This window comes from Pangasianodon hypophthalmus, chromosome 1, assembly GCF_027358585.1.
Source record: "Pangasianodon hypophthalmus isolate fPanHyp1 chromosome 1, fPanHyp1.pri, whole genome shotgun sequence".
Classification (NCBI taxonomy): domain Eukaryota; kingdom Metazoa; phylum Chordata; class Actinopteri; order Siluriformes; family Pangasiidae; genus Pangasianodon; species Pangasianodon hypophthalmus.
This window is the reverse complement of record NC_069710.1, coordinates 26,022,488-26,036,684: the sequence shown is the minus strand read 5'-3', so window position 1 is coordinate 26,036,684 and position 14,197 is coordinate 26,022,488. Positions and strand designations below refer to the sequence as shown.

Here is a 14,197-nt window from a genome sequence, read left to right as displayed (position 1 = left end):
AGCATGCACAGTGGAGGTGAAAGGTTAACCTTTGTGGGTAAAATTCGAAATAAAATATATTTAGACTGAAAGCATTCTTTAAAAAAAATGTTTAGAAAGTTTGGGGGAACAGGATGGGTGAAATAAAGAGGAAAAATAAAAATATTTAAAATATTTAAATATATATAATTTTGCTATAAGTAAACTGGGAAGGGTAATTTAGAAAATGTCAGACAATTTGTCTACGTTCTCAAATTTCTGTTCAAACAGAAGTTCTTGCTTATCTGCTCTGCTTGTCCAGGTGGATGTTGGAGTTTCAAGATATTTACACACATGAATAATGTCACTGTGGTTTTCCTTACCTCCCCCCACCACCCCGACCCCCCCCCCCCCCCCCAACACCCCCCACCAAACAAAAACAAAAAAAATGTTGTGCTGATACATTTTGAGGGATCATCTTGCTTCACATTACAGAACACATGTATCTGTGTATGTTAGTGTCAGGATGAAGTTTTACCACTGAAGCTTCCTGGCTATAAGTGCACTCCTCTTCTCTGTCTCTCATTCCTTTGCTATTGGCTTCGTAACTTGGGGTTAAAATCTTCACAATATGCCGGCAAACCCGACCAATGTGCACAGCTCTCCTTTGCATGCACAAGTCACCAGGACCAGTCACAGTGCAGAGATTAATGTTAAGAGCCAGTGCAGCCAGGAGTGACTGGTTTACAGGCCAACCTGTTGGTAGTGTCCTTACAAAGAATAAAGCCTGTTACCTGGAGGGTTAATGAAAAGCCTTGTCAGTTTCTTCTTCACAAGCAAATAGTCACCTCAGAAATGTCCTCCAACCGAACGACTGAACTGAGTTGAATCCCAATGACGATTTGATGGGATGGATGAAGTGTGAAAAAAAGTCTTGATTCTCATTTTTAGTTTGCTTATTTCTATTGTACTGTGAGTCTGAAGATGGGTTCTTTAGTTCTGGTTGTCCACTGAGTGTGTGTGAGTGTGTGAGTGTGTGTGTTAGTGAACAGACTGTGTTGGCTGGGACCCAATATATTCCTGTTTTGAGTCTGCACTGATTTGTGTGTGTGCGTGTGTACGTGTGTGTGTGTGTGTGTTGAGGGGTTCAGGGGGTGACGATCTCCTGTCTCAGGTGCCTCCATCCCTTCTGTGCCTCAACAGCTGGAAGATATTCTGCAACAGAAAACAGCAGTCAATATTATAAATCCCTATAAAAAGCTTAATCTTTACATGACAATCACAACACACATATACCAAGCCACGTACCTTAACAAACGTACATGTAAAACCACACACACAGACACACAGACGCACACACACACAGGATGTTGTGCACTGTATTAAACTCTCACTGACAGAGCGCAGACACTTTAGTGCTCCTGCAGACAATTTAGTGTCTTTGCGCCGCTCTTGCTGCTATAAACACTTCAGTTCACTTTAATTTCTTCTCATCTTAAAAGCGAATGCTATTAATGAATAGTGAAAATACATACTATTGTAACTAGTTTAGGCAGCTTTCTTGCCCAGGCTATTAGCTTTTTATTCTTAGTTGCCTGGTGTACAAATACATTTAACAAACAGAAAAGACAAACAAGTCGGTTTTTACACTATTGGCCATTCAACACCACTGACAGAGATGTCTCCGCTACCAGCAAGTCCAGTCCTTAAAATATATTTTAACTTAAAATATATTTTAAATGTGAAGCAAGCTATTTCAGACACTTGACCTTGCTGTCACATTGACCCTATTTGGATCAATTCCAATATCCAGTCAATTCATCTGCTGGAGAGTCTTGGACAGATGCACAGACACACTGATGGACGGATTGATGGACAGATAGATTGATGGCAAAAATCGTAGATAGTGATGAAAATGGGTCTTGAATTCCTGACCATGAAGGTGTGAGTAAAATCTCTGTATGACAAACAGGAAGGAAGCTATTGAAAAAATACTGTTTCAGACATTTGCCCTTGCTGTGACCTTGACCCTGTTTGGATTGATTTCAAAATGTAATCAGTTCATCTGCTGGTTACAATGATAATTCCATATAAATTCTAGTTATGACCCGAAAACATAACATTTCCTATTGACTTAAATGTTTTTATTTGGTGTGTAGCTATGTTTAAACTTAATGCACTTCACGGTGGTGTAACGCACCTTGATGTTGTAACTACAGTGTGAGCTACTCAAGCCGTGAGCTGAAAATACTATATGAAATGCAGTACCACCATTTGCTAGCACTTATTTATGGGATGCTAGGTTAATCTGTATGCCAGTGCGATGCAATAGTGTGATACGCAAGCCCAGTCCTCTCATTAGATATGCAGAGCGCCTGCAGTAGTGGGCTCTTACAAACAGTGATTCATGAAAGCATTGTTAAATGTGTAAATATAAAGAACCCATAAATAAATGTGATGTAGGTTATATGATCTGTGATATGAAGTGAATGTCATGTTTATGTATTTTTTTATATCAATCAAATTGATTATTCTGTGAATTGTGCACATATTTACAGTAATACTCTGTGAAATTTTATGCCTCTGCCACTAGGTGGTGGAGTTTTGTGTCCATGTGTCCATCTGTCTGATATTCTTGTTAGAACAACATCTCAACAAGGAGCAGTTGAATGTTTGTAGGATTTATATGGAATTTATAATAGGATTTTTCTTCAGTAGTTTCCTGTTTGAAGTAAACTATATGGCCAAAAGTTTATGGACACCTGAGCATCACACATTGTTGAACATCCCATTCCAGATTTATCCCCCCATTTGCTGTTATAATAACCTCCACTCTTCTGGGAAGGCTTTCCACTAGATTTTGGAGCATGGCTGTGGGGATTTGCTCATTCAGTCACAAAAGCATTAATGAGGTCAGGTGCTCCAGTGCATCCCAAACATGTTCGGTGAGTTTCAGGTCAGGGATCTGTGCAGGCTACTCGAGTTCTTCCACACCAGCCTTGGTCTTCATGGACCTCACATTGTGCACAGGGGCACTGTCATGCTGGAACAGGTTTGGGCCTCTTAGTTTCACTGAAGGGAAATTGTAATGCTACAGCATACAAAGACATCCTAAACAATTGTGTGCTTCCAAATTTGTGGCAACAGATTGAGGAAGAACCTCATATGGTTGTGATGGTCAGGTGTCCACAAACCTTTGGCTATATAATGCATATTTTAAGGATATTTCAGATATACAAATTAGTAACAAGAAAGACTAGACTTGTTGGCGGTGGAGGCATCCCTGTCAGTTCTACTAATTGCCATTATAGGAATTATTCCTCTATAGAATTGTCCATGAAAATTTGGACCCTTAAAATCACTGGGTCACTGGCGAAAAAAAATCAGAACCCCTGACATAGTCAATTAGGCTTCCAGGTAACCAAAACATGGGGTTGGGCAGCACACTGGAGGTTCACACAGTAGTGTTATCGTCAGAAATAAACACAAAACTACAAGACACACATTAGGAGAAAAGCTCGATAAGAAATAAAAAGGCAGGCTGAGCCTTACCTTACTACACATACCATCTTTACTACAGTTCTTATTGTCTTTATCCGTCGCTTCCTCTTCAACCTGAAAACACCACTAATTAGCACCACTAATTAATGCGCACTCTACACGGGTGCAAACATTAAGCTGTGGAAAGCAATGAAATGTACCTCTTTTCGCCATTTGAGCTCACAGAAGACCCGCTCGAAGCACTCGTGCATGTAGTTAAACTGAGGATGAGAGAAGTTGTTAATACTAAAAAGGCACCACACACATGTTGGTGGATGTGTGAGAGAAGAGACAGATTAAGTAACACCCACATATGGAGTGAAGATTTTGACCCAGCGTGGCTTCTTCTCGCCTCGTGCATACTCAAAGCAGAAAGCCATTCCCTCCTCGTCAGTGTCCCACCTCTGCATCTCGCCCCACTCAAACGCTATCACCTGATTCTGGGTGTGGGTGAAATGAAGACAATAAACAAAAGGGTTCATAAAGGTCCAAGTGTCTTTTACTCATTTTGCCTAAAAACCTTAATTCATCTTATACATTTCTATTTAATTTGATTGTTTTTTTTTTTCCAGTTTACTTGTTCTCCCTGTGGCATAATTTATTTGCAATTTTAGCTTCAATCCAAATGCAAGGGCAGTCCAATATAAATCCCTTTTTTACAGCACAGCGCTGTTGAATTCTTAATTCTTACTGGGCAGTAATTCTGGCTGCAAGGTTTATATTAACAATCTAATACATTATCCTTTCTATAGAAACAACTCACACAGGGGCTTGTATGGCAGAAACTCCATATAAATGGATAAAAAAAAAAAACATGTAATCTTGATGTGGTAATGTTTTGTCTAAGGAGATGTTAGTTAGTTCCAGCGCTTTGTAACAGTCAGAGCTAAAGCAGTTCCTTAAAGTTTTCTGACATGTGACAGACTTCAGGAGTCAGGAGAGAGAGCCTTGCAGCTTCACAGTAACATGACAAGCTGCAATTTTTTTTTTTTGTCAACATCAAAATTTGGCTGGAGACGGAACGACTATATATAAGATAAGATGTACCTTTACTGATCCAGTATTTTACTGATACCTTTATTGATCCCCGTAGGGGAAATTCAGTATAATATATAACTAGTATATAACGATAAATGCTTAAAATGTATGGTGTGTCAATCGTTGAAAATCTCTGTGTTTTAAGAGGAACAGAACACATCGGGAGATGCTGTCATTGGAAAATGATCAACATCAGGGTGGTAACAGTAACTCCGCTTCACGTCAGGTCATTTCACCCCACCCCATCATTGAATATTTTCCTATAACAGCACATCCCTGTCATTGCTACAGCATTTGCAAGGCACCCTTATCCACAGGGATTTACAGATGTGTTTTAAAAACACAATATGTTGTGTTTTATTCCTTATAACATGCACGTACATACACACACGCACACACATTAGGCATCTGTATTTCTGGCAAATTGCTATTTTAATATTCAACATTACTTTAAATTTTCCTCGGTCTTAATGTCTTGCACAACTCATCAGTCAATCATGTGGCAGCAACACAATTCATAAAATCATGCAGATACAGGTCAAGAGCTTCAGTTAATGTTAACAACAAACATCAGAATGGGGAAAAAGTGTGATATCTCTGTGACTTTAACCGTGGCATGGATGTTGGTGCCAGAAAGGCTGGTTTGAGTATTTCAGAAACTGCTGATCTCCTGGGATTTTCCACACACAACACACAACTCTGTCTAAGAGTGTAAGAATGGTGCAAAAAACAAAAAACATTGAATGAGCGACAGTTCTATGGGTGGAAACGCCTTGTTGATAAGAAAGGTCAGAGGAAAATGGCCAGACTGGTTCGAGCTGCCAGGAAGGATATAGTAACTCATATAATCATTCTTTACAACCGTGGCGAGTAGAAAAGCACCTCACCATGCACAAAACATCAAACCTTGAGGCAGACGGGATACAGCAGTAGACCACATCAGGTTCCAATCCTGTCAACCAAGAACAGGAATCTGAGGCTATCATGGGCACGGGCTCACCCAAACTGGACAGTTGAAGATTAGGGGAAAAAAAAAAAATCACCTGGTCTTTTTCCAGTCTTCAGCTGTCCAATTTGGGTGATTCTGTGCCCATGATTTCCTCCCATTCTGATGTTTGCATGATTTTATTCATTGCACTGTTGCTACGCGACTGGCTGAGTGGATAACTGCATGAATGTTCAGGTGTACATCTGTTCCTATTAACGTGGGCAGTTAGTGGATATGCTTGCTATTTATACTAGTTATTGAGATTTTAATTTATCATACTCTCTGCATGGCAAAAAAAACAAAACAAACCAACACACACTCCCCTAGCTTATACATTTCTATTGAAGCAAATTAATATTTATTAACATTCATGTAAATTAACAAATTACTATAATTTGTTTATAATTTAAAATTTACTATAATATTTCAAGAACTTGACTGACTAGTTGGAAATTCTGGCTGCACTTGCTCACTCTCACCTCTAGAGTGCCCTCTTCAGTGCAGGCGTGCAGTTTGAAGTGCCGGATGCTAATGGCTGTGATAACGTGGCCCTTGCGGCGTGAGTCACAAGCACAATGAGGAAAGATGATCTCGTTGTAGCCTTCACATGACCTCACCATACTCAGGTACTAAAGACAGGGTGGGGGTGGGAGAGAGAGAGAGATTTCTTCACCACCTTGGTTATACCCAAATCATGTCCCAATATTTCCTAAACATTTTATCATGGTTAACGGTTAAATCAAAATATACTATAGTAAAATACATATTTACTTTATGTTTGTCTGCATCTGCTCTCAATGAGCAGGTATTAAATTCAGCATTCCTTTCAATCTGATCATAAGTCACAGCTTTTTACTCAACAATTACATTCGATTCAGTTTTATTTGTATGGCACTCTTAAAAATAGACACGGTCACAATGCAGCTTTGCAAAAATCTGGATGTAGATTTAGATCCCTAATGAGAAAGACTGAGGTGGCAGTGCCAAGAAAACACTACCTGAGACAACATGAGGAAGAGACTCAAAAGGAATCCATCTTGTTCTGGGTGACATCAGAGATCATTTATTAATGCCATAAATTTTAGTCCATGATTTTTATTTACTTTCAATCCCTCACTTGCTTCAAGTTAGTCAAAAACAAAAGCTTCAGTGCTTATATCAAAGCGGAAACTAGTTAGGAAACCTATTCCTACCATCTTTTTAAAAATTTCATGGGTCTTTTGATCTCAAATGCCATAAACAGAACTATGGGATTGTCTTTGTCAAAAAAGAAACATAAGATACTACCTTCAAATCGGGCAGAAGAAAGTACCTTTGCCTTCTGAGTGACAGTGCTTTAATCGAGGAGTACTTAGACTTGGGGAAAAAATGTTTGAGGTGTCTAATCACAGTGAATGGAGTGGAACTGTTTCAGTACAGTATAAAAATTACTCATCAAAAACTGTAATATAATGCTGAGATGCCAGCTGTGCTAACAAGCAAATCATAGCAGGCAGAGAGAAAATGCAGAATTTTACCACAAAAACCACAGCGCATGAGCACATGTCGATGGACGAGACGGCTCCAAGCTGTCTACAGAAGTGTTCGGATTTTGAAACATGAATAGGCTACAGTCAAAAAATAAACTGTCTACAGTTAAAGTGAAACATGTTGCTCAGCTGACTTATTTGTTGATATTTGTAGATCATCAGTACAGTATAAAAATTAGTACACTCAAAATACTCAATATATTATAAAAGAAAATTGATAGCCTGCGTACCGAAAGAAAACAATATATAGCGACACAGAACATCCTATCCTGTTCTTTTATTATTGAATGCCCTGTCTGTTGATACATTCCACCTTTACAAAAACGGTCTCACCTTCTTGTTTCGTACTGGCTCACAAGACCAAGGCTCGTGAATTCACAGGTCAAAGTTAAAGTACATAAAGTTAGAACGAAGTGACAGAAACTGCTACCAGAAAACAAATGTGTCTTTCATCTCCTGCTCCCTTTCCCCTGCAGTGAATATGCTTTTCTGCCCTGAGAGTTTCATTCCTTGCCTTAGCTGAAAAAGGCCTGTTTCTCCTTAATTTTCTTCCTAATTTTTTTCTCTAATTGGGTGTTGCCCAATTCCCACCTATATTAAATGCTACAGCTAGACACCACTTATTATTATAGCATTAGTGGGATTACTGTACTTTGATTATAGACGGGTAGCACAAAACATCAAGGAAAGTGGAAGTAACTGGAATTACTTTTACTGTATTGCTCCAGTGTTGGATAAAACTACATAAGAACAGCTTGGGCAAGAAATGCTGTAGATGGGCTTTAGGTTGAAAAAAGAAAAAAAAAAAAATGCTGCGGTAGTCTTTTAAGGATGGAACGGCTCACCACAGTCAGCATAATGTACAAGGCCACCCCTTAGCCAACATTACAGGGTTAACAGGATGAATTTGAATTGCGCTATTAGAGAACCTGAGATCCATCTTGATTAAAATAATGTAAAGGTAACATGGCTTGTTGAGTGGAATCATCCAATCTTCCCTCCTTCTTACATTTTAAAACGGAAACTTTAACCCTGCTTAAACACTGTCCACATTGCATTAGTCAGCTTTATCACACAGCGTTATCATATAGACAAAATTTAGGCTATACTGTATGCATTTTGCATTATTAATATTATTGGCTTTAGAAACGTGTAACAGAAGTAATGAACCTGTGAGGTAGTAATCATAATGAGATTACATGAATTTAATCTGTAATGTGTTGCTGTTTCATTACAGAGGAATGGAAATAAATTATAGTAATGCATCAATTTATCTACAATTTTTCCATCTTGCATCACATACAGAGGAGCATTTGCTACATGCTGTGGGAAGTAGGATTGTGTAATTAGTCTCCCTCCAAAAGACACACCCACACACACACACAAAGTTGTTGAGTCTCACCATGGAAACCTTCCTCTGTTCAGCCAGTTTCTGTAGCTGGTATGATTTCTCCTCTACTTTAATAAACCCCCTCTTCACATCATCCAGTGCCTAAGAGAGAAAAAGAGTGTCACACATATATAATACAACAGAAAGCCTCATACAGACACCCAACTACACACACACACCCCTACCTGGTGAAAGCAGTAGTTGATGGCGAGCTCGTTGTCGTTCAGCAGGATCTCCTCCTCGGTGGTGAAGAGCCACTTGCGCAGAGTGAGGCAGGTACCGGGAACGGCTGATGTGTAGTTCTGCACATAGAGCTTATGAGGGAACTCGTTTGGAGCCAACTTCCGCACTGACATGAAGAGCACAGGAGCAAATGAAAATGGTACACCACTTCACTGATGTAGGAGATTTTGAGTAAACGCCTTTGCGTCTTGTAGTTTAATGTAATATTCAGAAAAGATTAGTCATCATGTATTTCCTATGCAGCATTTTAATTTATCATCATATATTTCAGTGAGGCTACACCTTTCAGCACAACCAAGGGGTTTTTAGTCTAGTCCAAGTTTGTAGTGGCCAGGCCTCTAATCTAATCCTCTGATCCTGATAATCACTGAGAGCAGAACAGATCATGGCAGAAAATTGGTGTGTGTGTGTGTGTGTGTGTGTTTGGGTCAAACCATAAACTCCCAGCACAATATTCAGTCAGTAGCATATTACTAATATGAATTATGATGTACATACTGTGATGATAAAAGTCAGGTTTGGACAAATCATAAATTTATTAGATAGCCAACTGGGCGAGTAAAAGCGCCAACCTGTTGCCCATTCCCAGGTTTTGGTTGCCTGGAAGCCTCACTGATTAGGCTTAAAAGTGACATATGCTGAGCTAGTTAGGTGCATTAACACAGACTAAAGGGAACAAACAATTATATGATAGTGTAGTACATCATAATTGTACTGCCAACAACAACAAAAAAAATCATTAGCCAAAGTTTTGGCTATGTTCTGCATTCATAGCACAGAAACTATATTAACCAAGATACTGTGTGTTTAATTGCAAGGTGACTGCATGTTGTGACAGCAAGAGATTTATTAGTATTTTCTAATTTATGTTACAGATCTGTTGTGAATTCTGGACAGTGTAAAAATGTTGAGCAGTAGTGTATTATGAGCTGTTTCAGTATTATTTTATTATTATTTTATTATTTATTTTCCAGGTTAACACGAGCCAAATGGGAAAAAAAAAAACAAAATAAAAACCCACCATGGGCGTTGTGTTTGACACGTGCCATAACGCTTCCCTCTGATTAGCTTAACTTTTTGAACTATTAAGTAAGCATGCTTCGAGATAGTTAGGTTCCCACCTGCAAACTTCTCGCTCTGTATGCTACTACCTCTGGTGCTGCAGCCTAGTGTGTAAGCAGAGGTAGAGTTCATAATGAACTTTAAACAGAAATATTGCGATACACCTCAGAGCAGCAAAATCTTTCTCGCCAGTATTTCGTATTGCGATATACAAGACAAAGAAATTCAGTCTCATGCCTAGTATTTTCACATACTTGTGTGTTCCTGATATGGAAAGGACTGCTGCCATCTATGTAAGCCAATTAATCTGACTTTAGTAAATGCCACTAAGGAGTAGGGTATTTTTTGTACTTGTCCTCCAGGCAACTGCAAATAAAAACCTATTGTGTTTCGTTACAAGTGTTTAGTTAAAACGCAAGTCAACAGGACCTGGGAATATAACAGGTAAAAACGTTCTCACTGCTTTTATTAAAACACTGATTCAGAAAGTGAAACCTTTTAGACAATAACGTGCCACAGAAACTTTCAATGTGTATGCTAAGCTATGACAAATATGAGATAGTTTACTAGCAGTTAGCTAGCTGTTTAGCTGTTAGATATTGCAGGAGACAACAGAGTGTTTCCAAGTTGCATGTTCATGAATAAACACAGCTCCTTGAAGCTTTTTGTGTAAAGAAGGTAAAGAAGATGTTCCTGTGCCAATTTAGTAATCAGTTAAGTTCCTGTGCCAATTAAGTTTTCTTGGGACTATTAAAGTGTATTATTTCACATAATTTTTTTTATGGTTTCAAACTGATAATAAAAACAGATAAGCTGTAAAGAATCTATGACTCATTTGAGGTTTGTTTACAAAGCCAATCAACAGAACCAGTGAGGAGATTTCAACACTGAAACTGTGAAAACTAAACCGTCTGCCCGTCCAGGCAGCTACGCTGTTTCAGGCGTGATTATTTGGCATGGCAGGGACTGTCGCAATCACGAGGACTGATCTAATCAGTGTCATTATCAGTATTGTACATTATCAAGCTGCTTCAAACTATTTCTCACCACTATGACCTCCAATCCAGCTCATTTAAATAATATATTATCAATTACAAAATAGTATATTTGTATAAATATACCTTTAATTGAGAGAGACACAGTGCTGTGACACATTCATACTGCAATTCAAATATCAGCCAAGCCTCTCATACTATTACTCACAATTCCTTGCTTTGTTTACAATGATGCAGTCAATGAACTGCCCATGACCTTGTTGGCACTCATCACTTGAGTTGAAAATCTGGCCTCTAGTGCTCAATAATAATGAAATGCCATACGAGTTAATTACAGACGTAGCTGCAGTTGTGTGAACAGAGTACAACTAGCAAAGCAGTTTGTCTTTTCTTTAAACCGATGAGGGAAAAAATGTAATGCCATAAAACTGTGCTCAGAATTATTTTAACATAAATACAAAACAGCACATAAGCATTCTACAAAATCCTGGGTGTTATCTTTGGTGATTGGTTAATCAGTAGAAAACAGTAGTGGAAGAATAAGCACTGAACGTCCAATTGAAGTTTGTCAACCTGAATTAGTTGTAGCTGAGTTGGTTTGACAGCTTCCTAGCTCTACACACCTGTGTTTATCATTTGATCTGAGCCAAGTGCAAGATCCTGTCTACACCTAGTTTAATGCTCCATATACACAGAATCAGGGATATAGAACTAAAAATGTCCCATAATGTTGCCCTAGAACAGAGAAGTCTGAAGGAGCCACACTTACCAAATGAGTGGTTAATGACTTCAAAGAGAGCAAAATAACTGGCGGTAATACTGTCCATCCCAACCTTCATCACCACAGCCTGAGACACAGAGAGCATTCGTGTGAGAGAGATAGTGACAGAGGAAAAGCGAGGGATAAAAATACAGACAAAGACTTTAAACAATATGAGGCTAAATATACTGTAGGAAGTGTCTGGTAGGTTATCAGGATCACCCTGTCCTCACACTAATCCATGTGAACAAACACACACTGTATACCAATGTATTGGTTGGCTTATAAAATTTAATATTATGGTTGGTTTTATTAAGATCACACCAATAAAGCCCCAGACATTCTGTAAGGAGCACTAATAATAATATTTTCTAATAATAAAAATTTCTTGGGATTGAAGTGTGTGTGTGTTCGACAGACAAGAACAAAGATGGGTTTTGACAGGTTAGTTTAGGTGTTTAATTTTTAACGTCATGCTGTGAAACAAGTGCTTTATTCATGGCAAAAGCAAGGTTATAAATAATAGATGAGTAAAAATGTATAAATCTATACAAGGGTAGATATACATAAGAACAGGTACACAAAAATAAATAGGCATTCAAAAAATTAACACAACTGAATAGAAGATATTTTAAAAAGGAAAACAATTTGAAAGTGTAATATTTTTCACACTTACATTAAACAAGGTAAGCATCTATACGGATCATTTCAAATTAATTTGGAATAAAATTCTAAAACTCTTTCTGGTGTTACCTTGTCAAAAAATCACCTTAAAAGACTTTACTGAGTAAGATCTTTGCCTGATGACATTAAAATCAGAACAGTTCGATAAAATGTGCTTTAGAGTCAGAGGAGTTCTACATGACTGACATGATGGTGCCTCTTCACCCACTAATAAAAACATATGTGTTGGTCTTGAATGACCTCTGTGACCTCTTGTGTACACAGTCTGATGCCAGCGAGTTTTAAAGGAAAGAGTCAGTCTTCTGATAATAACAACATTGATTTCATGCAGTTTGTTATCCTCATTTTCGTCTCATTTCACTTGCCACTTTACAATATAGAAGTTCAAGATCGATCTGAAGTCTGATTGTGGGATAAGACACTTGCTGGTTCTCATTCCAAGAGCCTTTTTAGCAGCCATGTCTGCCTGCTCATTACCAGAGAGCCCACAATGGCCTGTACCCAGCAAAAAACAATGCTATAGTTCCGTTTCTATAAAAGGTACACTTTGGATAAGATGCAGACTATTACAGGATGATCCGTTTTCATGTATTCAAGGGCTTGTAGGCAGGATTTAAAATCTATACAAATTAAAACATTTTGTTGTCCATTTTCAGTGTATTCCAGGGCTTAAAGCAGAGTGTGGGCCTCGGCTGTAAAGACAGAACCTTGTCCTGGAATGCAGATGTCATGGTGCTAGTGCAACTGCTTGTACAGCAGATACACGATTGTCCACTTTGGATCCGTCTTTGTATATATAGGTATGTGATGAGGAAATCTGCTTCTTATGTTGAGGAACTGCTGCTGGTACACAACTGGGTGGGTTACTGACTTTTTGTTGTAAGACAACAAAGATGATGTCAGGTTTATTATTATAAAATTTTATTTATTTATTTATTTTTAAAGATCCCATGGGGTGGTGGTAGCTCAGTGGTTAAGACATGGGACTTCTAAATCGAAAGGCTGTGAGTTCAAATCCACCAAAACCAAAACCACCAAGCTGTCACTGCTGGGCCCCTGAGCAAGGCCCTTAACTCTCAACTGCTCAGTTGTATAAATGTAAGTCGCTCTGGATAAGGAGTTCAGGAGTTCTTCCATTTAGAAGGGCTGGTTATGTGGTTCAAGTTGTTTATTTTATTGCTGTACACGTATTGCTTGGAATTCGGGAGGCAGTTTTGTGTTGAGGAATTCTTTGCGAATGTCTCTGCTAGCTTGCTTGTCATTTCATGTTTTGTGGTAAGTAGAGAATGTTTGTTATGCTGTAGTTGTGGTCTGCTCCCTTTACCCTTGCGTATCATACCCCAAACCTTCTTTGCCGGTGTATTTAGTGTTAGGCTTGAAACAAATTACCTCCAACATTGTTTCTTTGTTGCATTGATGACTCTTCGGGCCTGTGCTCTACATATTATGAACTTGGTTAGATTCTCTGTTTTGGGTGTTGGTTAAAGAGTCTTTCTGCTTTTTTATGGGCCTCATGACAGTTCCACTGAATAATATTACTCCACATCAGGTAGGCAGTACATGTACTTGCACCTTATTCCTGCCTTTGGGTGAGAGGGTTCGGCTGCAAGAGGCCACAGTCTCTGCCATTTCCATATCTTTTGGGTGTTCAGTTTTGTTCAGGCTGTTTTCATGGCTTCCATTTGGTTATTGTAGGGTTTCTTTTTACTCTTACTATCACCTAAATTTGATTGTTCTCTTGATGAGCTTTCACTCTGGCTGGTCTAGTTCGGGTTGAATACAGAGTTCTGAGTGCTTATTATCTTACCTTGACCTACATGTTTCTTCAAACAGATAATTCCAGAAGAACCTCTTCTAAAAATAATCAATTCTTCCCTTAACTTTGGCTATGTACCTAAATATTTTAAACTAGCAGTTATCAAACCCCTGATTAAAAAACCTGACCTTGACCCCTGTCAGTTGTCCAACCTATTACTGCTAAGTGGTTGAGGTTTGTCTTTGCTCATCCAG

General features: G+C 38.6%; 1 protein-coding gene across 3 annotated transcripts in view; it reads right to left on the bottom strand.

The window, feature by feature from the left end:
* Nucleotides 1–378: 378 nt before the first annotated feature.
* The window catches only part of snx27b (sorting nexin 27b), a 30,282-nt gene continuing 16,463 nt past the window's right edge, over nucleotides 379–14,197 (bottom strand). The window contains exons 6-13 of one of the 3 annotated variants that reach the window (XM_026944837.3): nucleotides 11,513–11,591; nucleotides 8,629–8,792; nucleotides 8,456–8,545; nucleotides 6,004–6,153; nucleotides 3,810–3,938; nucleotides 3,660–3,719; nucleotides 3,511–3,573; nucleotides 379–1,173 (exon numbers count right to left, since the gene is read on the bottom strand). In XM_026944837.3, the coding sequence (XP_026800638.1) occupies nucleotides 1,129–1,173; nucleotides 3,511–3,573; nucleotides 3,660–3,719; nucleotides 3,810–3,938; nucleotides 6,004–6,153; nucleotides 8,456–8,545; nucleotides 8,629–8,792; nucleotides 11,513–11,591 (780 nt within the window). In that variant the 3' untranslated portion in view covers nucleotides 379–1,128. The remainder of the gene's footprint in view (nucleotides 1,174–3,510; nucleotides 3,574–3,659; nucleotides 3,720–3,809; nucleotides 3,939–6,003; nucleotides 6,154–8,455; nucleotides 8,546–8,628; nucleotides 8,793–11,512; nucleotides 11,592–14,197) is intronic. The other 2 variants (XM_026944836.3, XM_026944838.3) reach the window with 2 other exon arrangements.